Source organism: Stigmatopora nigra, chromosome 3, assembly GCF_051989575.1.
Source record: "Stigmatopora nigra isolate UIUO_SnigA chromosome 3, RoL_Snig_1.1, whole genome shotgun sequence".
Taxonomy (NCBI): domain Eukaryota; kingdom Metazoa; phylum Chordata; class Actinopteri; order Syngnathiformes; family Syngnathidae; genus Stigmatopora; species Stigmatopora nigra.
Window position 1 is genome coordinate 15447360 of NC_135510.1, and position 22305 is coordinate 15469664.

The following is a 22305-nucleotide window of genomic DNA, read 5'->3' on the forward strand; positions in this document are numbered from 1 at the left end:
CAGATCATCTGCAGACGCCTGTACAATTGTGTCTCCCTTAGGGACTTCATGAGTCGAGCTGAGTCAGGAAAATTTAATTAACCGAAATTGACGTTCCAGAACGGCCCGCTGGGGATCTCGCTATCATGTAGAGTGGCAGATACACGTATCATCAGAGGGACGGACAGGGGGGAAAAAAGAGATGGAGACTGATTCGTCTGGACTTTGGTGCTCCAGTCTAACACATTAAAATATCACAACTCGAGCAGCAACCACCACCGGCCCTCGGGCAACACCTCAATTAAGTTTGAAATGTCTACCTTGCCTGATCAGATGTAAATTAGAATACCAGTAAGTGGCCACTTAATGTAAATAAACCCCCTAACTGGCAAAGATTTTCAAGGGAGGATTGCACAGAATCAAAAAAGTTATTGCATAACCACATACTACTCTTGATAAATAAATACACATCCATAGTCTATGTGCACATTCTTGTATTTTTTTCTTCATTTTTTTTAACTTTATTTCATAATTTTCCTGGCTTTGCGTCAATAATTAAAACATCACCGTGTTTGGAGGCAAACCTTGATTTTCAAGGAAGCGTTTAAGGGCCAAAATTATGGCATAAATGAAGGGTTACGGTCCAAAACTTGGCCTTTTACATTCCTCTGATTTGACCCGTCTGCTACGACCCACCAAAAAACCTAAACAAAACATGAATGGGATCATTTCGTGGTCATAAACACACGAAAAAAAACATGTCTCCCCCTCAAAACGTACAACTAGCTTATTCCCATGTGTACAAAAAGCGAAATACTTACACAGCACATTGTTGTTTAAATGCAAGCTTATGTGGAGAATTTGCCAGGAGACAACCCCAGCCGAGCGGCCCGGCGGATGAGTGGTTAGGGTTAGCGTCGGCATCACAGTGGGGGACCTGGGTTCAAATCCAGGTCGGTCCACCTGTGGGGAGTTTGCATGTTGGGTTTTCTACGGGTATTCCCATTTCCACCCACGTTCAGAAGACATGCATGGTAGACTGATTGGACAATCTAAATTGCCCTTAGGTATGAATGTAAGTGTGAATGGTTGTTTGCGTCCTTATAGTCAACTGGGATAGGCTCCAGCACCTCCCGCGACCCTAGTGAGGATAAAGCGGTTCAGATAATTAGATGAGATGAGATGACAACCTCAGCATTGAATTACATTGTGAATTTAATGTGTTACATAAGGAAAACAAGGCCCCCTGGCTTTCTCAAGGGGAATACTTTAACATTAACACACAAGCATCATGTGGAGGCGCTTAGTTTTGATGGTAGACATTATTCACAATCAGGTTTTTCTTAAAACAAACAAAAAATGTTCATCCAAAAGTGAAAAAGTCTAATGCTAAACAGACTGTAAATAAGTGAAACACATATGAGTGATAAGAATGATTACTGTGTTTATTACAGCAATAGTTCAGCATGTCAAACTAAAAATTCAGGCCTGCTCAGTTTCAATATGACTACGATTTCATGTGGAGTAAAAGCAAAAATTTTAGGTAGTTTGATTACTTAAACGTGAAAAATCCAACTCTCAAGTTCTTGTGGCTGATCTCAAATCAGATCTTGTTAATTTAACACCAAATATAAAGAGTGGGGCAAATAATTGCATGCTTCAGTGGAACAAAAGATGAAATTGGTTGGATTAATTTACAAACAGATGAAAGGAAATAATTTTACCAAAAAGTGCTGTAAAGTTTTATTTTTGCACCCCATAGTCTATTCACTCCTATTTATGAGTTGACTTCACATGATAGAAAAGTTGAAGTAGAGTTGAATGACTGATCCGTCAGGTGATGTGGATTTTGTCCATGGCTCAGTGCCTCCCTTTTGAGCTTCTTGGACACTAAGCACTGAACTGAAAATTTGACTCTCAAACTCCCCCCCACCCATCCACATGTAGAACAAGAACTGTTGTGGTCATTAATCTAGCCCATGTAGTTCTGGTGACTGCCTTTAGTAGAAGCTCCATAAGTCTCTGTGACGCTTCAAGCATCTTAAGTGTCCTCATGTTTTATTTCCTCACATTTATGTTATGTGTTCCATTTGTTTTCTTTTAATATAAGGGCTTGGCAAATAGTCAAGCAGGTGGGTAGTGGTACTAGTAGGAATTTAATTGCGGGAAAACAAATGGGCCAAGATGTTGGAGACTTTGACTACAGGTTCCACCTCATCTTTTAAGACCATGTGTTATCATCACTTGATGATGTTTTTTCCTTCATAAATACTGACTCATAAATAAAATGGTAACCACTAGGAAGAATTGATTTCCACAAATACATCAGAAAGGTGGAGTTTTATGATCCTGCAGTTGCCTGGCTTGCTTCTTGGTTTACGCCCATATGTGAGAACATTGAATTTCTCTTTTATCTACACATTTATTCACCCTAGCGCTGTCTTTACCTGGCCTTTGGCAGATCTGTTCTTCCTTTTGTTTTAGGAGAACTGTCTCTTTGTTGGAAAATGACTGAGCTCTAACAGGCCAATGACTGACTTTCTGGAATGTTCTCATGTTGCTCATTTTCTGTTTGAGTGATTCTCGGCAGTAGATGAGAGAAGTTTCTCCGTCATAACAGAGTTGCCTTCCCGAATTGCTTTCCTAGAATAGAAAATGTTTCTAGAAAGTAATCAACTTTCTCAATAGATGTAGACATCATTTTTAAAATGAAGAGAATTAAGATGGCGTTGGGGACTAAACAATTAGTTTGAAATATATTTTTAATTAATGTTCATTGACTAACTGTAGCTGCTAAGGCACATCATTTAAGTGCAATTTCTTCAAAACATAATAAATAGGCAGTTTTAGCTAAAAACTCAAAGATTACTTTTCATGTAATGCCATATGCTACTCTGTACATGCTTTTACGTTATAATTCTTAACTGTCACTCAAGTCTAAAAAGATGTACTCGTTATCTAGAGTTGGTCTCTGTGTATGCAACATATTCGCTTTATTATTTTGTACCGATATTATTTTGGATTTGACTTCAAAGCACATTTTTCTCAAACGTTTTGTCGACTGTATACCCCATCGTTAAATATCATGGGAATTAAACATTAAAGTTTCCACTGTAATTGAGTGCTTCCCTACTAAATTGCCATAATTACTCGTTTTTACAAACATAGCTCAACTAGAGAGCTAGATCTTGATACAGTTTACAGTTTATGTCTGTGTTGTCAGATTTTGGACATGTGTGCGTGCCATTGCATTCATTCTCCCCGCCGTGGGCATTTGAGTCTCCCACGCATCGAGAAGTGTAACAGAGCATCAGTCTATTTAATGTTGTTCATTTCCTTTTCATCCCCCTGACCGCTCCACTCGCCTGTCTAACATTCCACACACTCCAGTGGAATTAAGGGAGAGGCCAATGGCGAGGCAGGGAACGACCTCAGGAATGTCTCTGTTATCACAGCAAGAGAGGATGAAGGGAGGAAGGGGGCCGTAAGGTCAGCTGCCGCTAGGACGACTTCAATCCTGGTCGGATTGAAATGTAGACGTTGTTCTCCAGTGCATTGTCCTCAAAACAGAACCAAGGTGCGTGCCTGCAGCCCAACCACGTTGCTTGCGAATATAATTTGGGATAGGCTGCTTTTTAAATCAATATCTTCTCTCTTATTTCTGGCAGTGTCATGTAGATCCTCTTGCAGTCTTCACAGATGTCACACCATATTGGTTCAGTTTTCAGTTCACATTGAAGCTCAAGCCAGATTTAGTCACACAGACAAATGCATCCCATGCTTTTCATGCTTTCGCAGGGATTCACACACAGGTAGAAGTATCCGTGTGGGCTGACATAGTTGTAAACAGAGCGTGTTACGCCATATGCAAACATGTGGTGAATGGTAACTGGAAACGTGCCTATGATGTCATGAACTGCAGCACCAGTGCTGTGGAAAGTTAATTGTCTGCAGGCCAATTCATAGTGACCAAGTTGCAGTGAGTTTCCAAATTGACCGTAGTTAACATTACAACCAAGATTGCCATGCATTTTGGAACAGATAAAGTCGTTTTCCGAAATTTGAACTGATTGGTTGGAATAGCAGAGTGCCCTACACAAGGGGTGTAGGATACAAGCAGCCGAAATGAGGTTCCACCACAGTGTGTCCTGGCTCTCTCTTTGAAACGGGGTGATAAGCTCGGTCATCCGTGAGGTTCTCGGGAAAAGAGGGTTCCTGGAGAGGAGCCAGATGGGGTGGCTCAGGCATTTGATTCGAGTGGCTCATAGATGCCTCTATGGTGATTTGACCTGGGCATGTCCCGCAGGGAGGAGGCACGGGGCTTTTCTTTAACTACTGGGCAGGTGGCATGGTGACAAATCGCACATTCGCCTCACAGTTCTGAAATTGAGGGTTCATTTCTCAACGAGTTCCGACTTTACTATGTGGAGTTTGTATGTTCTCCTGGGCCAGCCAGGATAAAGCGTTTCAGAAATGACATGTAAATGATTGTTCTGTTAGATCTGTCTCAATTAAAAGAAAAAAAAATGTAAAATGCCTTTACACTGTGGTGCAGATGTATCCAAAAATAGAACCAGCTAAAGGCAGAGGACACCTTTCTTTATTGAAAACATAAAAAAACTTTACATATATATATATATATATATATATATATATATATATATATATATATATATATATATATATATATATATATATATATATATATATATATATATATATATATATATATATATATATATATATATATATATATATATATATATATATATATATATATATATATATATATATATATATATATATATATATATATATATATATATATATATAACTTTAAAAATTAAAAGGAATATGGAATTCACCATTAAATGATTACGTTCAATTTGTACGAACTAACTGTGTACCACGGAGTGAATAGCTGATTCAGATAGAATCTGGTCAAAAACTGTGTTATGTCGGAGTTCTTGTGTGTCATACAGTCGACCTTCCCATGTGACTGCTGTTCTTGCACAGTACACACTGACTAACAGCATGACAATGCAGTGACTCACAGCTTTGTGGCTGTGGTCTGCCTCATGCCCCCCAATACATACGACAATATAAAATGTTTTATTTAAATGTGTTTGATTCAAATATTCAAGGGCGAGTGGTTAGCTCAGCCACCTCGCGGGTGTGAGATCGAGTGTTCAATCCCTAGTGGATTCCGACCTTCCTCTCTGGAGTTTGCATGTTGTCCCGTGCCTATGCATTTTTTCTCCGGGTACTCCGGTTTCCTTCCACATCTCAAGGACATTCATGGTAGCATGGTTGTACACTCTAAATTCCTCCTAGGTGTGAGTGTGAGCATGAACGGTTGTTCATCTCCTTGTGCCCTGTGATTGGCTGGCACCCAATTCAGGGTGTCCCCCACCTCGTGCCCACAGTTGTCTTAGATATTCCAACACATAGGTGTCAAAGTGGCGGCCCGGGGGCCAAACCCGGCCTCTGCATCATTTTGTGCCACAGTATTTTTGAATGGCTCAAATAGCAATTTTTCCTTTCATTCATTCATTTTCCGTACCACTTATCCCAAGCACAAGGCTCACGAGGGGTGCTGAAGCCTATCCCAGCCAACCACAGGCAGCAGGCGAAAGACACCCTGGATTGGTTGTCAGCCCATTCACAGGCCCCACAATGAAACAGACAACCATGTATCGAAATGTATTGCTCATTTTTCTTAATAGTATGAGCACTTTTCTTTGCTGCTTATTGTTTTAGAGGCAGTGCACTCCATGCTCCCATGTTTCCTGTGTTCTTGTCCCAGTAGGAGTGTTTCCATATGCTGTTTACTGTACAAGTCACATGGTGAGGCCAGTGGCACTCATTCACTGTAGGGAGCTCAGGTGAGAGCTTTAGGCAAACAGTAGATAACATCTGTTCCCTGTTTGTAGTTTGGAAGGGCAAATAAAGCCTTTGCATTCTGAATCTTGATCTCGTTCATGTTACTTTACTATCGGTTTAATTATTACTGTGGGTTTTCTCGTAAGATTTTGTGTTGTAATTTTTTGCATTAAAAAGAGATGTAAAATCAAAAGAAAGTACATAGTAGGCTAGTGGCTCCAAATAAAATACAAATAATAGAGTCTCTAATACAAATGCATATAGTTTCCGATCAATTTAGTGTGCAGTAGAGTTTACATAAGCTGTGCACACTAGTTCTAAAACCACTCACAAGTAAATGTTTCCGCGACTGCTCCACCACTAACATCCCTTTATATATTTTATTATATTTGATCTCAATTAAGCAAGATTGGTTGTACAGTAATATAATTATTACTGTTAAACTATTGCTGATGCTACCAAACATGAATGTCCAATGTTTACATTGTCAAATAAACAATATGGTATCATACCTGTCAACCTCTGCCAATTGCTTCTCTTATTAATGATTGCAATTTCACTTATTAAGCGATAAAAAACTGCAAATGCAGAGTGGCACATATTTACTCACATAGGGCAAAAAAAATGTGTCCAATGATAACCAAATAAAGCATGTATTCATTCATTTTTGCGAACTATTTATTCTCATAAGGGTCGCGCGGGGTGATGCTGGAGGCTATCCCCACCAACTATGGGCACCAAGCAGAGATAGGCGAGGCAATTGCAGGGAACAAATAGACAACCATTCATTCAGAACTAGGGGCAATTTAGAGTGTTCAACCAGCTTACCATGCATGTTTTGTGGATGTGCGAGGAAACCAAAGTACCTGGAGAAAACCCACGGAAGCCTAGGGAGAACATGCAAACTCTAGGAGGACCTACATAGGATCTAACCCTCAATCCCAGAACTAGAAGGACAAGCACTAACCACTCGGCCACAGGGCTGCCGCCATACAGAATAAATATTTAAAAAAAGGAACATTTATGTAGTATTAGAAGTACCTAACTCTGTGTTATAGATCTTTTGAAATAGGTTCTTGGGATTGCCATGGGGAAAGGGGTATGACTTATTCATCATTTAATTTAAAGAGATTCTTTAGGATAAATAAATTAGATAGTATTTTACATATAGTGTTTTCCCAACGACAAAACTATCTCTCTTTGTGACAATGTCCTGAGTGATGGTCCAAACCTTTCCACCTCACCACTTGGTATCCCATATCGATCCGGATGTACACATTGTTTCGCTCCTCACGTTTGAGTGCACAGAATCTGTCTATAGACTGTACAAGAGGGGACTGCAAATCTCTGCCCAGCGCCCAGTTCTACCATGACCCAACTCAGACCCCCATAGTGCCCACCCCAAGAGAGGTGGCTTAGAGTGGCTTTTAGGTCCACTCCCTTTCTGCTGAGTTCATCAAGCCAGTCCTTTGAGCAGGGAGTCAGGCCATCACTGCCTTGTGGCCCGTTCTTTCTTTTCAGGCGACAAATGTGCTAAAACAGCACTGCGTAATCATTTGGCATTAGGGGCTGTTGTGTTGGGCATTAGCGGCTAGAAATGACCAGTGGGATGTTAGAAAAATGTGTCTTGACAAGAGAGAACCAAAGCTGATGAGTCTAGATTCTGGCACTGGACGACTAGAGGATTAGTCAGCTAACACAGGCCAGAGCTTCTGCACGGTCGGGTCCCATCACATCTCATCACTACCAGGCTTTAAGCGGGGCCCGTGGCTGCCGTGTCCCCGTACGCTTCTCTAACTCGCTAGCTCCCATTACCATCCTCCAACGCATCTCGTTGCGAAAAACACTCTGTGCCCTCATCAGTGCAGCATATGATGTCATAGCCTGAACATGTTAAGTGGCTGATGAGGGCGCTGGTTTGATGGAGGTCAATCTTTCTGTTGCAAAAAGTCAAACATACTGTAAAACCTAAATGTACTCTTATCTGTCAAACAAAAGGAGATAACATTGAAAACATTGACAAATTTGTTCTCACACATGATAGCTTCATTTAAAAAGGCAAGCTGCTGTATCATAAATTATTTTATTGTTTTTCCTGTACTATACAATTCAGTTTTTTTCATAATTTGTCCGGGCTTGTGACTAAAATTCAAATGTGATTTATATAGCGTTTTTGTTCTTTTCAATATGGGCAATACGTTCTTGAAACTGCTTCACTTGAAACTGCTTCACTTGAAAAGTAGTGTACTTTGTTTTCATTCATTTTGTCTGGTGTGCTTCATGGAGTTGGAATGCAGCCGTATCAGGCAGTACCAAGGCAAGAGTCACTCCTAGGGGAGGTCCTTTCTTCAGGCCAACACTGACCTCACTGGACTCGACACAGTCTTTCATTCGTTCTATGACTCTATGGTGCATTATAACTAAGTTCAGCACTGTCCATCTGCGCACCTGTCTTTGTGTTTTTCTATGAAACACTTTTTACTCTTAACTTTTCAACCTTTTGTGGTGTGAACTTTTCACAGCCCAGTTTTAGCTTGTCTCTTTCCCTATTCTATGGGTGTTATGGGTGGTCGGGCAGTTAGGCAGCCAGGATTTACTTTGGGGAGAAGCCCTCTGACTGGTCAGCTCATGATGGAAGTGTAACAGTGAATTTCACGTTCTAATCTTCAGTTCTAGATGTGTTCTCAGTGCATGGCCGCTATGAATCTACAGCTGCTCCCCGCATTAGACTTTCAAATCTTTGCTCGTCCATGAAATTCAATTACATGCCGCTTATAGTTTATGTCAAATGGCTCCTCAGTGACAACTGATTGCCATCGACAATGACTAACTTGAGCTCCAGCTGTTAACCTGCTTCTCAATTTATGTAGGACTTCTTATTTATTACTTTTTGTCGGGCTTTTAATCACACTTACATTTTAGTGTGTATATTAGCATTTTGAAGGGTAAGCAATTCTTGAACTACATCAAACTGGTAAAAAAAACAGTATTTAATTTGAAGCTGTATATATCAGCCAACTGGTTACAAAGAGGTCCTTAAATGAGAAAAATATAATGGTACCAGGGAAGTCATTGTCTACTGATGCCTGTTTTTTTTTGCTTTCTCCAGCAAGTGATTTTGCAAAGGATTAGGGACTGCAATTAAACCTCCTCCAAAGAGGTAAGGTTTCACTCACATCTGTTGATTTGTTTGTTTGAAGACACCTGGAACGGATTAAATTGAAATTACACAGCTGTAATATTTCTTTTAACTACTGCTGTGGTGATCTGAACTTGTTTAGCTTCAGACAGTGAATCAAAAACATTTCAACTTGAACCTTCAATTTTTTACCATCTCCCACAAAAAAAAGAATTCGCAAGAAATTGAATGTTCATTACCTTCACAACTTCAGTCAAGTAGGTTGTTGTTGTGGGTTCCAACTAGCAGAGGAAAACTGCAGACAGAATTTAAGATGAATTTCAAATATGTATTTGTTCATGAAAACCTCTCAAAATGTGTAGTGTTAAGAAAACAAGACCCGAGAACGTTGTGGGAAAAAAAAAACTATTTCAGACTTGCAAAATATTTATGCAGCCAATGGTTACCTGGTCATATTGTTGTAATTTGATGATAAATGTCACATCTAACTGCAACCTGGTGACAGTTATTTAACACATTTATGTTACAACAGAGAAATTGCTGTTCTAGTACTGTCTTCAAACGGTAAAGTCTAAAATATTTTGTGGCTTTGTTTACTGCAAATGGATAGTTGTTTTCAGCCTATTTTTTGCAAGACTTAAACAAACTATACAATTTTAAGAAATGTGTGATATGATTAATCCACCTTTACACCCTATACTGGAAAATAGACTAATGCTGCTTCAATCACTCTGGTGAGTAAAACAGGGTAGTATTGTTATGCGCAGTTAGTTTAACATTGTGTGCAAATAGGACAACAATGAGAGGAAAAGGATGAACTGTCCTTTAGGTATTTGCTGTTAAAAACATTTACACACAGTGTCTTTTGTTTTAATGTGCATGTTTCAATTCAGACAGGCATCTTTATCTTAATTAGCACCATTGCTACCACTAAATTTGTTAATCAAATGGTATTGAATTGGTTGCTAGACTGCAATGAAAACAACAACAACAAAAAGGTACCTATTAAGTTTTGAAGTTAAGCTAATTCAAGGTCGACCAGTGTTTTGCACCAATGGCAAAAAAAAATCTGAGCTGTTGAATGGAAGTAAAAACCTACAAAGTCTGTACGTTTTGAAATATGCTTGCACAAAAATCGTCAGTTTGATGTTTGTCACATTTTAGTCACATTGGGGGGAAAAACTCAACTTCAATGGGCAGTAAAAGTGAGATAAATTAGTCAAAATTACCTTCATAAGACCATTGAAAACCAAAGGCCAAGTTAAAATTATATATGAGGTGGAATAACTGACTCAACTATGTTTAAAGTAATAAAGCAATGATAGTAATGAGTGTTTGGCCTGGTACTATTTTTTCCCAAATCCATCAACCCAAAAAGATACGCAAAAAAATATGTCTAGGCCATTAAATGTTCAACCTGGATGAACAAGAAGGACAAAACCAAATTTCAGTTGACTGTTTTGATATCCACAAAGGCCTTAAAAATATTGACCTGCAGAGGATCTTGCTAATCCTGCCATCTGATAACAATCTACAGTCACAAAGCCTAGAAGAGAAGTGATTGCAATGTACTGGTCTTCACTTACAAGGTTTGACCTTTTTTGAACATTGAGTTTTACACAAATGACAAAATTTACTTATGACATTGTAAGTACAGCCACAGTTTACCTGTTCGGCAGTGTTCTGAAAGATGAATTAAAACCCCCCACCAGTTTCCAGATGGTTTCAATTAGATTGAAGAAACAAAACTCTCTGCTGGACCTGCAGAATGGCCATGAGTCAACAGGGCATTTGCACACTTTCTTTCAGACCCTAAATTCAAGACAGATGGAGATAATAAAACAACATCGACCTCAGTTTTCACTCAAAGCCACTGGTTTGCAATGGGGCTTCTTTTTTTTCTTCTTCTCTACAAGGTTATGTGCTTTATCCAAGCCATTGTGTGTATGAACAGGCCGCTCAGCAGCTGTACAGTGTTACTCAGTCTATTATTTGTCTTTGCACTGCTCAAGTAGCTGAGTTGAGTGAATGCTGTGATGTATTTCAACCGAATGTAGGCCTACATGGTTGCCTGATTTGCATGTGCCTACTCTTCCGTGAGCGCACCTGAGCTTTGAGCCGAACCGAGTTGTTACTTTTTTTGTGGGATGCTTTTGTCTATGTGTGTGCGTGAGGGAGAGAGAGAGGCAAAGACTCATGGGCAGCAATAATAGTGAAGCTAACAAGCACAAAGATAACTTTGATCCCAATGAAGTGTCATTAATGTCTTGCCTCCATCAGAACATCTGAGGCACCATCAGGTGTGGATGAGAGTCCTATGCAACGCCAAGAGGAAAGCTTCTGTTTTGTTTGTTAGAATTTTCAAGGATTTATAATTAATTTTAAAGACATATTTTAAACAACAACGCTCAGTTAACAGAATAATGTTAAACATTTTGTTGTCTGCACTGCTTGATCCTGACAGGCGCTTAAGGAGCTTTAGGAGTGAGAGACTTGCATCAATACTAGTACGTATCTTGTTTTTTCTTCATTTATTTAATACAAGTGTGTGTGGTTTTTTTTTAATGTCGGAAGAGTAAAGTTTTATGGATGCTGGTTCAGAGGGGTTCTAGATTGACTTGGTGTGTCCTAGTTATTCTTGCCCGCAACACTGAGGACAAGTCTGCTATTTCTGACTTATAGTATTTTAGCCCAGAAGGATTATGTCTGGTGGGAATTAACCTCAAGACCACCTACACTTGTGTTTAGCCCTCCTCTTCCTTGTTGAGGAAGCGAGACAGAGGAAATAATCATTGGAAAGCTTTACTCAGGGAGTGTAATTGCTCAATGTTTGGGGAAATGTCAGGGTGTGCCGATGGTTGAATGCAGTATGTGCTGGAAATTACATGTAGTTGGAATATTATTAGTACACATGATCATTTTTAATATTGTATCCTCTCATTTTTCACATTTAGTTGCTTAAATTCTTAAACAATACAAGCTGTTTATTTTTATATATATATATATCCAGTGGGTGGGGTTAGATTTGGGAACTCATATGAACTTCACTTGAATTGCTTTTGTGGTCTCCTGTGAGATGACTTGAGATGACCCCAAACACTCCTGCCAATTTTATCTTTTCATGTATTGAATTAGTTTAGCAGTATATACACAAGGGTATTCCTTCAGAATAACCACCCACTGCAAGCCAACACGCCTTTACGACAACTATACAAGCTTCTCCACTGCGTTTACACACATTTTTATAGGTTCGTAGATTTCAGACGTAAATTATATTACAACTAATTACATTGTTGTGTGACAACAAATATAAATGGCATCACAACACAGAAAGTGAGCATTCAGCATCAGCAGGGACAGCGGCGTCGCTTCTCTTCATTGTATCCCGGACTATGTATTCCACGGGACAACAGGGGTGGACATTTTGTCTACATCCCCAGAAATGTGCTGAGTGAAAAATCTGCAAAGGCTGATTTGAGATTAAACAAGGCGTTTAGTATAGTAGTGAACGGATTTAGCGCATTATTCACGTGTTATATTATTCTGCAGCCACATTTGTTGTCGTTTGCGATTTCTTGCACCCCTATGGTTGTGCAGTGGTCTGTTCCGCGGAGCCTAGGCACGGTAGTTGCTCTGTGAGCGGAGAGCTGGGAGAGGTTCACCCCGCCTGCCATTTCTGTAAGCCGTCGTAGTGATGCCTTCTCTTCCCAACTTTTCATCCAGAGGTGGACATTAGCTAGTCCGTACACATTGAGCTTCGTCACGCATTTGTGTACGCGTACGTGCGTGCTTTTTTTAATACATTTTTTATTTTTATTTTGTAATATTCTCTCTGAATACCTGACCGGACTGACACGAACAATTTGAGTGCCGACGATAAGATAATGAACTTTGGACTTTCCTCACGGCTTTCCGTGACATGTTTCCTGGGTAAAGTAAAATAACACAACAGGCCGGCGTGGCGGCAGCTGGGCGACTGTTCGACTGGAGGGAATAGTGCACTCGGCCAAGTGACTATCAAAACAAAGGCAGCGCCACGGTTTAAGCTGTCACTTTGGGAGCCGAACAGTAAAGGAAAATGTCGTCCAAAGCGTCCAATAAGGTGGGTTTTTGCTTTTGCTCTAGTGTTGGTGTCCTCTTTTAACCCCGATCGCTAAAATCCAGCGCGATTCGAAAACTAGTCCCTGTAATTCCCGTTTAGCCTGGCTCTAAAAGTTGGCTAGTTGGTTGGAAAAGTGATAACGAAACACAATGGTGGTGGTGTTTTGAGTTCAAGGTTATTCTAAAATGTACACTTGGTATCGTATCTTGTAACCAGGAATTTTCTTCTGGTTTTGATTTGTATTTGTACATTGTTTTTGTACCTGGTAACTCTGCTTTACTGATACAATGGCCATACTCTGGCCGTGTGGCATCCCCAAAGACAACCTGTTGATCGCAAGTGGCTCTGACGTCATATTTGGATTACATCTGGGACAGGACATTTTGTAGTTCAGATTATATGTGTGTGTGTGTGTGTGTGTGTGTGTGTGTGTGTTTGTATATATGTGTGCGTATGTATGTATATATATATATATGTATGTGTGTGTGTGTGTGTTTGTATATATGTGTGCGTATGTATGTATATATATATATATGTATGTGTGTGTGTGTGTGTTTGTATATATGTGTGCGTATGTATGTATATATATATATATATGTATGTGTGTGTGTGTGTGTGTTTGTGTATGTTTGTATATATGTGTGTGTATATATATGTATGTATATATATATATGTAAATATATGTATATATATCTATGTATATATATCTATGTGTATATATATATATATATATATATATATATATATATATATATATATATATATATATATATATATATATATATATATATATATATATATATATATATATATATATATATATATATATATATATATATATATATATATATATATATATATATGTATGTATATATATATATGTATATATATATATGTATATGTGTATATATGTGTATGTATATATATATATATATATATATATATATATATATATGTATATGTGTATATATGTGTATATATGTGTATATATGTGTATATATGTGTATATATGTGTATATATATATATATATATATATATATATATATATATATATATATATATATATATATATATATATATATATATATATATATATATATATATATATATATATATATATATATATATATATAGTTATTTATTCTAATTAACCAAGTTAAAAGATTTTGTGTTTAAAAACATCATACCTAATCTGCATAAGAGTCCAAAGTCAGCACTACATTCTTAATTGTGTGGACTGACCTAGCACAACACGCAGCGGTGGTCTGCTGTTAAGCGTAGGTTGAGTGAAAAACGGGCTTTATAGCTACTGAAGGACCTCTGACGTTTTTGTCCACCAACAATTGATGTATTTCCAAACGAGGAGGTGATCCACTGACACTGTCTTTGAAATCGATATATTGGCACTTTTACTGTAAGTGATACTCAGTACTTGATTGATTCTTAACAAATATTTTCTGTTATTAAAAGAAACAACAAAGTTAAGACACTCTACTTTTCTAATCTCAAATGGGGTAATGAAGGCCTCTTTTGAAATGTTGTAAACTGAACTATCTTTGATCTTTTATCATTTTACACATCAAGGCATGCCCATCCGTCATTAAAAACATAGGAAGTTGAGAAGAAATTTCCATTTACAAATGGATATTGTTGAGCTGTCCCTTTGTGGTTATGTTTATTCCACTTAATTTTCGTTGCGAAAATGTATTTCTGTCTTTGATCCAATGCCAATGGCAAATACACATCCATAACTTTTGCCTAGTCCCCTTGGGTCTGTTATTATTGCAACATTTTGAAAATGACCTGCTCTTTTTGATGATGCTTGGTTAGCGGACCAACTCAAAATTCTTTTTTTTTTTTTCATGTTTCCTGATAAGTGATGTTTTCAGACATAAAAGATTCTGGCTGACGCCAGAGATATTTAGACAGTGTCTTGCATTTAACATCTGAATCATGAGAACATTTAATTGGGTCGCATCTAACAGAACTATCTTAACTGTCCTTTTGTATGTCATCACTTCTTAGGAATCTCAAAATACCACAATTGCGCGTTATACCTTAGTATCTTATTAGAAAACATTAGGTGGATGAAATGTGTTGTAAACACACCACTGAGAGTGTATTTTCAAGTGGGTCAATCCTCTTATTATAGCTGTATATTTGTGTGTGTGTGTGTTTGTGTGTGTTCAATACTCTCCTACAGTATGTAGATTTTTGTTCTACTTTGACAAGTGTGGAATGTACTGTGTTTGTCTAATAGAGGTGGTGAAATTCAGGTTTGGTCAGTTGTTCCAGTTAGACGAAACCTGCTCTGTCAGCTACTGTAGTAACGTGGCGTACATGTGGGCTGATAGTAAAACTGGAGGTTGTACATTGGTAAGTGATGGCATTAGGTTTTTTTTCATGCCATTCGGATTGCACGTTTTGCATTTTTTAATGACAACACTGGAAAAAGGCTGTATATTTTGCTTGAATCATGATAGTGTTTTGAATGTATTTTACTTTCTGTCTTGCCAATGTACTAAGTACTTACTGTACCTGCCTACAGTGATAATGTCTGAATCTACGTAAATACAAGCACTGCAATACACAAGCGCTGCACTCACCAATGTAGTTCTTTCAATTATTATTATTTCTTTTGATAAGGTGACTTTTTACCTCGCTTCTCCCAACCCTTGGAGAACGTACTAGAGTACTACACCATCATTCTCACACATGTTGACCTCAGGCCAAACGTTACTGCCTGATTAGCAGTCAGTGCCAAGGCAATAATGACACATCCAAGGCTACATGTAGATGGGTCCTCACTCAATTTTGTGGCATCTCTGTCATGTATAATCACTTTGTGAAATAATCCGTGAATCAAATACGTCTGTGCTTTAGTTCGTCCTTTAACTTCCAAACATCCACCTGATGAGACTTGGTTAGTTACTGTTTAATTTAATTAAAAGTGACAATTGTATTCAGGAACCTAGGTGTGTTCAACTTTTGGTATGATTTCAATCTAGCGCTATTATTAGACAGGCATATATGTGTGTGACATTCTCTAACTGGACAATGGTACAAAAGCATGGCTTTTATGGATGCAACCCTTTACCAGGCCGTATACTCCTAATTTTTGAGTCTGTCAAGCTATTAAGGCAAGTCATGTTGGTGACTTGAATGAAGAGAAAAAAAAAGTTAAAGTAAACAAAATGTCATATCACTAGCTTGCTGATATTGGAAAGTTGCTGCATTTTTTTTTGGCCAATGGATAGAATCAGACTGAATTACTTTTTCATTTTACACTGCCTCTTTCCCAAGAGTTAACGGATACTGCACAGTTACGTGTGGGATCTGCTTCTTGATTCATCAAGAATGCATGCAAATATCTCCCACTGGTACGATCTGTTGTGTCGATGTGCTGTGCGCTTAAGATATTATGAACAATTCACAGGAGATCACTGTGAGACATTAAGTAGGTTTCATGTATAAAAAAAAAAAAAACTTTGCACACCATTATTCCCAAATTGCCCTCCTTGGTGATACAAAGTTAGTCGGCAATGCTTTTTCCTTTACTTCATTGAAGATGCATCAATCCAGTAATTATTTTTAAACATTCCTGTCCAAGCCCAATTTCTGCTTTGTCATTCTCCTGCTTAGGTTTTTACCTCGCTCTCTCTCTCTCTTTCAAAGCTGTTCTCCCATATTCACAGGCATACATCCACTGGCAGCATCATTTATACAGCTTTAATTTAATAATATACAGTTAAATAAATCAATATACACTCCAATCACAATGCTTCAGCAATGCTACCTGTGTTTTATTGCATTTTTTTAAAAATTTAGATAAAATATGATGTGTATTGTCTTAAATATCCTTTTGACATCCAATATCATTTTTTTCTGATCCATATTTACTGACTTGTTAATGAAAAATACCTATTGAATCTTGAGTTGGGCATGATCGCGTGATTGGCAGTTTATTTTCATTCATTCATTTTCTGAACTGCTTTATCGTCACGGTCGCAGGGGTGCTGGAGGCTATACCAGCTGACTTCAGGCACGAGGCTGTGGGCAGCCCAAATTGGTGGCCTGCCAATTCCTGGGCACAAGGAGAGAGAGAACCATTCATGCTCACACTTACACATCAGGGCAATTTTGAGTATCCAACCAGCCTACCCTCCATGTTTTTAGAATGTGGGAGAAAACCCACGTAAGCCCGGGTAGAACATGCAGACTCTGCAAAGGTGGACCGATCTGGATTCGAACCAAGGACCCCAGAAATGTGTTCTGACGTGCTAACCACTTGCATACCGGACTGCCCTTGATTGGCAGTTTATTCCTTTATTTTTACCTCCATTTTATCGTGTATAAATTTTAATGAGTACCTTTTTATGAGGGAAGCTTTAAATCTCATTGTAGTTGTCTTATGACAATTAAATTCAAGTACCATATTGACTTCATTTTGTTGATTTTTTTTTAAATGAGCCAGGTACTTTATTCACTAGCAAGATTTGTGCTGAGCTACGGCAGATTGTGGCTTACTTGCATTATCTGACAGAAATAGAATACCTGCAAATTTTGTCTGTCCACCGGACCAACGACGCAACAGAGATGTAATGCAAGTGTGGGCTGTGTAACTACACTCTCTGAATGGTGGCAAATTCGATCTGGCTGCTGTTCGCTGGTATAGCGGAGCCATGACCTATAATCGTATAACCTAGCCTTTAGGGTCAATACAGTGACCCCAAAAGGGCTTTTCTCTTTTTTTTTTTTGCCCATAGACATTCAATAAAATTAAAGCGCATCAGGTCAGGGGGCCACGGGGTGCAATTGTTTGCAACCCAGTTGCAGGTCAAAATTAGACAAACAACTATTCTCGCTCACACACACAGTGTTCAGCCAACCTGCCATGCATGTATTTGGGATGTGGGAGGAAATCAGAATACCCAGAGTAAACTTATGCAGGCACTGGGAGAACATGCACTCCACATATGAAGATCAAAATCCACCAGTGAACGATCCCCGATCTCGAAACTGTGAGACGAATGTGCTAACCTCTCCACACTGTGTCCGTCGATTTTTATGTTAAAATCTACTAACAATCAACACTGATCTTTCTTTGCCTGTGGCCTCAAATAATTCAAATTTACGGTCTTAGATGCAAAAAGACAGTTAATGTTATTTCGAGTATCACTAGACTTCAGTCTTAAAGCTTCTGTTTAAAAAGGCAGATTGAAAGGCGAGGGATATGCATTTCAATTCAGTACGTGGTATTAATTACTGTCTCAAAGTGAGGGCAAAAACAGCCCCTGGTTGTCTTTGATGATAGCACTTCACTTCAAGGGGGGAAACATAATTTGAAGACCAAGTCAAAGGAGGTGGAAAAGATCTTAGTTTGTAGTTTTTGTTCCAGATCAGAATCACATGATTTTTCTTAAGATTTTCCCTTGATGTCACACTATTTATTTACATAGCTGACGCAAGCGTACACAAGGCAAAAAACACACCCTGTCGTGGAAATCAGATTAATGTTTAGCTTTCAATTTGCTTGGAGTATAGTTAGATACAAATGTAGTTCCAACACCAATCGGGCAAGACCTGATAATCTCAACCTATATGAAAACAAACAACACATCTATGTATGTAGCAGGCCCTGATTGGGTGTTCTCTTTTGCCTCAAGGCGGGCAGGTGTAAGCTGTCACTGGATAAGGTGGCTTTCTCCTGCCCATATTAAAAACAGCAGTTAGGATACATTCTTGCATAAGATCCGGTTTGTTGTTTGCTCGTTTACCACCTGATTGGGTATTACTAGAGAATATACAATCTGTTTTATTAAAAAAATAAACAGCAAATTATTTTTATGCCATCTCGAATAAGCATTGCAATGCTGCATGGATCATGTTTATGTCCATATTGTTGTAATTTCTTATCCTTTTTCCAATCGGGATAATACTCAAGAACTAGTATATATTCAATGATTCCATTCTGGTGGAAAACCAGAAATGTAAATTGTTACACGTGAGGACTGGGCATGTTACCCCCCCATCTTAAGCATTGGCAAGTTGGAGTGGGCAAGGGAGTTTGCTGAGTTTATTTGAAGTAGAGTGTGCAAGCCAGTTTGGAAATAATCCATGAACTAAATCAGACTTTACTACAACAACATGGTGTAACTGTAAAGGATGACCCAGCTGCGTCATCTTCCTCTTTACTGCTGTTCTACTGTAGGGGTGGGCAAACTATTCCACCAAGGGCCACAGAGGGAGCAGGTTTTCATTCCAACTCAGAAAGAAGACACCTTTTCACCAATCTGATGTCATACAATGGCAATCAGTGGATTGCAGTCAGGTGCTTCTTGTTTTCTACAGAAATCTTACTGATCAACATGTTTGTTCCTGATCGGTTGGAACAAAAACCTACACCCAGAGCGGCCCTCGAGGACCGGTTTGCCCACCCCTGTTCCACTGTATTGTAGTTAGACGTATGTGTATTCTGGCTGTCAATGAGTATAAATGGTAAACATGAATACCACTAATATCGCTAACTTTCTCTGAGTTGAATGATTTTTGAAGGCCTGAGTGTTGTATAAGATGAATGCATATACTTTAATTTAAAAAGAAATGGTCTTGGTTTTGGCAATGTATAATTCAACATTTTTCACTCTCCTGCTCAAAAGCTTTGTTGAAATGTTATGTAACCTGCCTTGGTGGGTTATTTTCTCCACACCAGATACATAGTGTCGCAAAGCTGAGACATTCCCAACATGGTCTTGCACCCTTTTTGTAAGGACTGGGCAAGTTAGGTCTCCAAGATTTATCAGTCCCATTACAAACATACAGGATTTTACACAAGCCGTTTATGTGTGTAAGGCAGAGAAAGGAGGGAAACCAGGGTTTCATAGAGGGTGATTTGGGTTTGCCATGGCTCCGCTGGTAAGGGCAAAGAGAATGAGTACGGAACAGATTTTTCCCAAGGCTTTTTACCCTACATGCCTTTTCACTGCTCACCCTCTCTGTTTGTGTTCATTAACTTGAACTACTTTTGGTTATGTTTGTGATTGCACTACAGTCGAGTGGGGGGAATGAATAATAAGCCTGTGCCTATATGTATATCAATTCATATCGTGACTGCATTATTTTTTTCCTTGTATTTCAGTTTGTTTTGTATACTCCTATCTTTCTTGCTCATTCAAAAAATTCTCTAAGAGGCACGGCTGTACCCTTACACATATACAATAGGACTTTCATGTAATTTAAAAACATGTTTTTCTGCCCTTTACTTAGTTTGTTTCACTGTTACTTTTAACTTCTATATGAGAAATGCAATTGTGCATTTAACCTCACAATCAGGGAATTGGTAGTTTTGTGCTATTTTAGTGGTTAGAGAAAAAAATGTGTCAAACAGTAACTCATTAAGTCACGATAGATTCTGCACCCACAACATATCTATTGTAGCAAAGTCCTCAGAGGGATTGGAATGCCTTTGAGTGGGCTTGGCCTCTAGTTTCATGCTACAATCATATGACTACCAACTACTGATTCAGCATTGGTCATTGGTAAGATGGTGTGAAAAATTACATTAATAATAAATAAATAATTTAAATTTTTTAAAATGTATTTATCCAGCTAAAACTGCCTGCTAGGGAATTTAGACATTGCTTTTGTTGTGATAATGAATAAGGATTGTTCCAATTATTTGGAGGCCAGGTTCATTTTAATGACCAACATGCTTTCATGTCTATAACGTGGATTTCAAAGTCAAGTATGTTTTCCAAAATTGACTCAAATAAGACTATATTCTTCATTCTCATTGTTGTTATTGTTGCCCTCGGCCTCTTCCTCACTCCAATTTTTATTGAGTTTTTCAAGTATCCTTACAGTATTCGCCAAATTTTATTGATGTTCATTGGTTTTATATTTAAGGTTGTATTTTAGGTTCATGCGATTGAAAACCTGCAAGAAACAAATGCATATGTCTAAAAATAAACATTTTCAATTGTTCAACACTGAAAAAAACCTTTGAGATAAATTGAGCCTTTTGTCCTGCCTGCCATTTGGAAAACCTTGTTTAAATCTTCCCTGAATTGATCATTGTTTTTGCTTGCTTTTTGCTTTGTTATCAATAATATTTTGGGGTTATAATACATGAAATTGTTCCTCCTTCTACTTGTATAGTTTTCCCCAACTCATATGAATTTTCTAAAAGTTTGAACATCTGAATATTATTGATCATTTTTAATTGCCATTGATGGCACGGTTTGACAAGGACATTTGAACCAATTTCTATTTGTATTGTTTCTATATGATTGCTTGTTTAATATCCGAAATTAAGGTTATATGTAATTCGGTGTCAAAAGAATTGGTTGAATTACAGATTTTATTTTTTTTGGGTGGAAACAAATTATGTCCTAACACCATGACTATATGATGCATTTGAGTGTGATATTAAAACTTTTCTTCAAATTTTTGAAATGCAGGTAAGATTGAGCCTTTGTGGATTTGGCAGTGTACTCTTTAAGAATCCCATACACAGACATTGTCTCCCATTTTGTATCCAACAAGCTCCTCAGTCCATTCGTCCTTCTATTTATTTCCCTTCATCTGCTTTCATGAGACAGAAGCAGCAATAGTCTTCAGAGGGAAGCATGGCTCAGATTAACGTTTTAATCCAAAAGCCTGGATTATAGGTTTTGTATTTTATTTGTAGCTTTACCAGTCCAGCAGTAACTATTTGTCAGAGTTGTCAGTCAGAGGTGTGTAAGTGTGTTTATCTGTTTGTTGTGCTAAAGGGGGTCCTAGTGTTTTTTTTCTCACAGAGATGTATGACATGAAAGTAGATCTGCTGTTTGAGACTAATTAACTCAAGCATATTAAAGCATGCCAGCACACGGCTGCATCAGTAGGCTCAGCATCAGCAGCACCATCATCAGCATCCTCTTCATAGTCATCTGCCTATTGGCTATTTGGCCTCATCTATCCACTCATGTGTATGCACAGCTCTGAAATTCCTCTCACCCCATCACAGTCACAAAAGCTGTTCTAAAAATGGCCTCTATCCATCAAAGCTGTCTATAAGGCACGGCCTGATTTTTTTGATCATTAAACCTGCATCAAAGACAGTCATACTAATCAGAGAGTAAGACAGTAATATTTTATTTCATCATTTATTACAGGCTGTCCTGGCATTTCTCACTTAGCTCTTGTGTAGAGTGGCTATTG

The 22305-nt window shown here is 38.3% G+C and overlaps 1 protein-coding gene across 13 annotated transcripts in view; it reads left to right on the forward strand.

Moving 5' to 3' along the window:
- The window catches only part of tjp1a (tight junction protein 1a), an 85229-nt gene that overhangs the window by 29853 nt on the left and 33071 nt on the right, over window positions 1-22305 (forward strand). Inside the window, exon 1 of one of the 13 annotated variants that reach the window (XM_077712543.1) lies at window positions 12628-13103. The exons of the other annotated variants lie outside the window; for them this stretch is intronic. Within the exon in view, the coding sequence (XP_077568669.1) occupies window positions 13080-13103 (24 nt within the window). The 5' untranslated portion in view covers window positions 12628-13079. Of the gene's footprint in view, window positions 1-12627; window positions 13104-22305 lie in introns of those variants that run through there. 13 annotated transcript variants of the gene reach the window in all.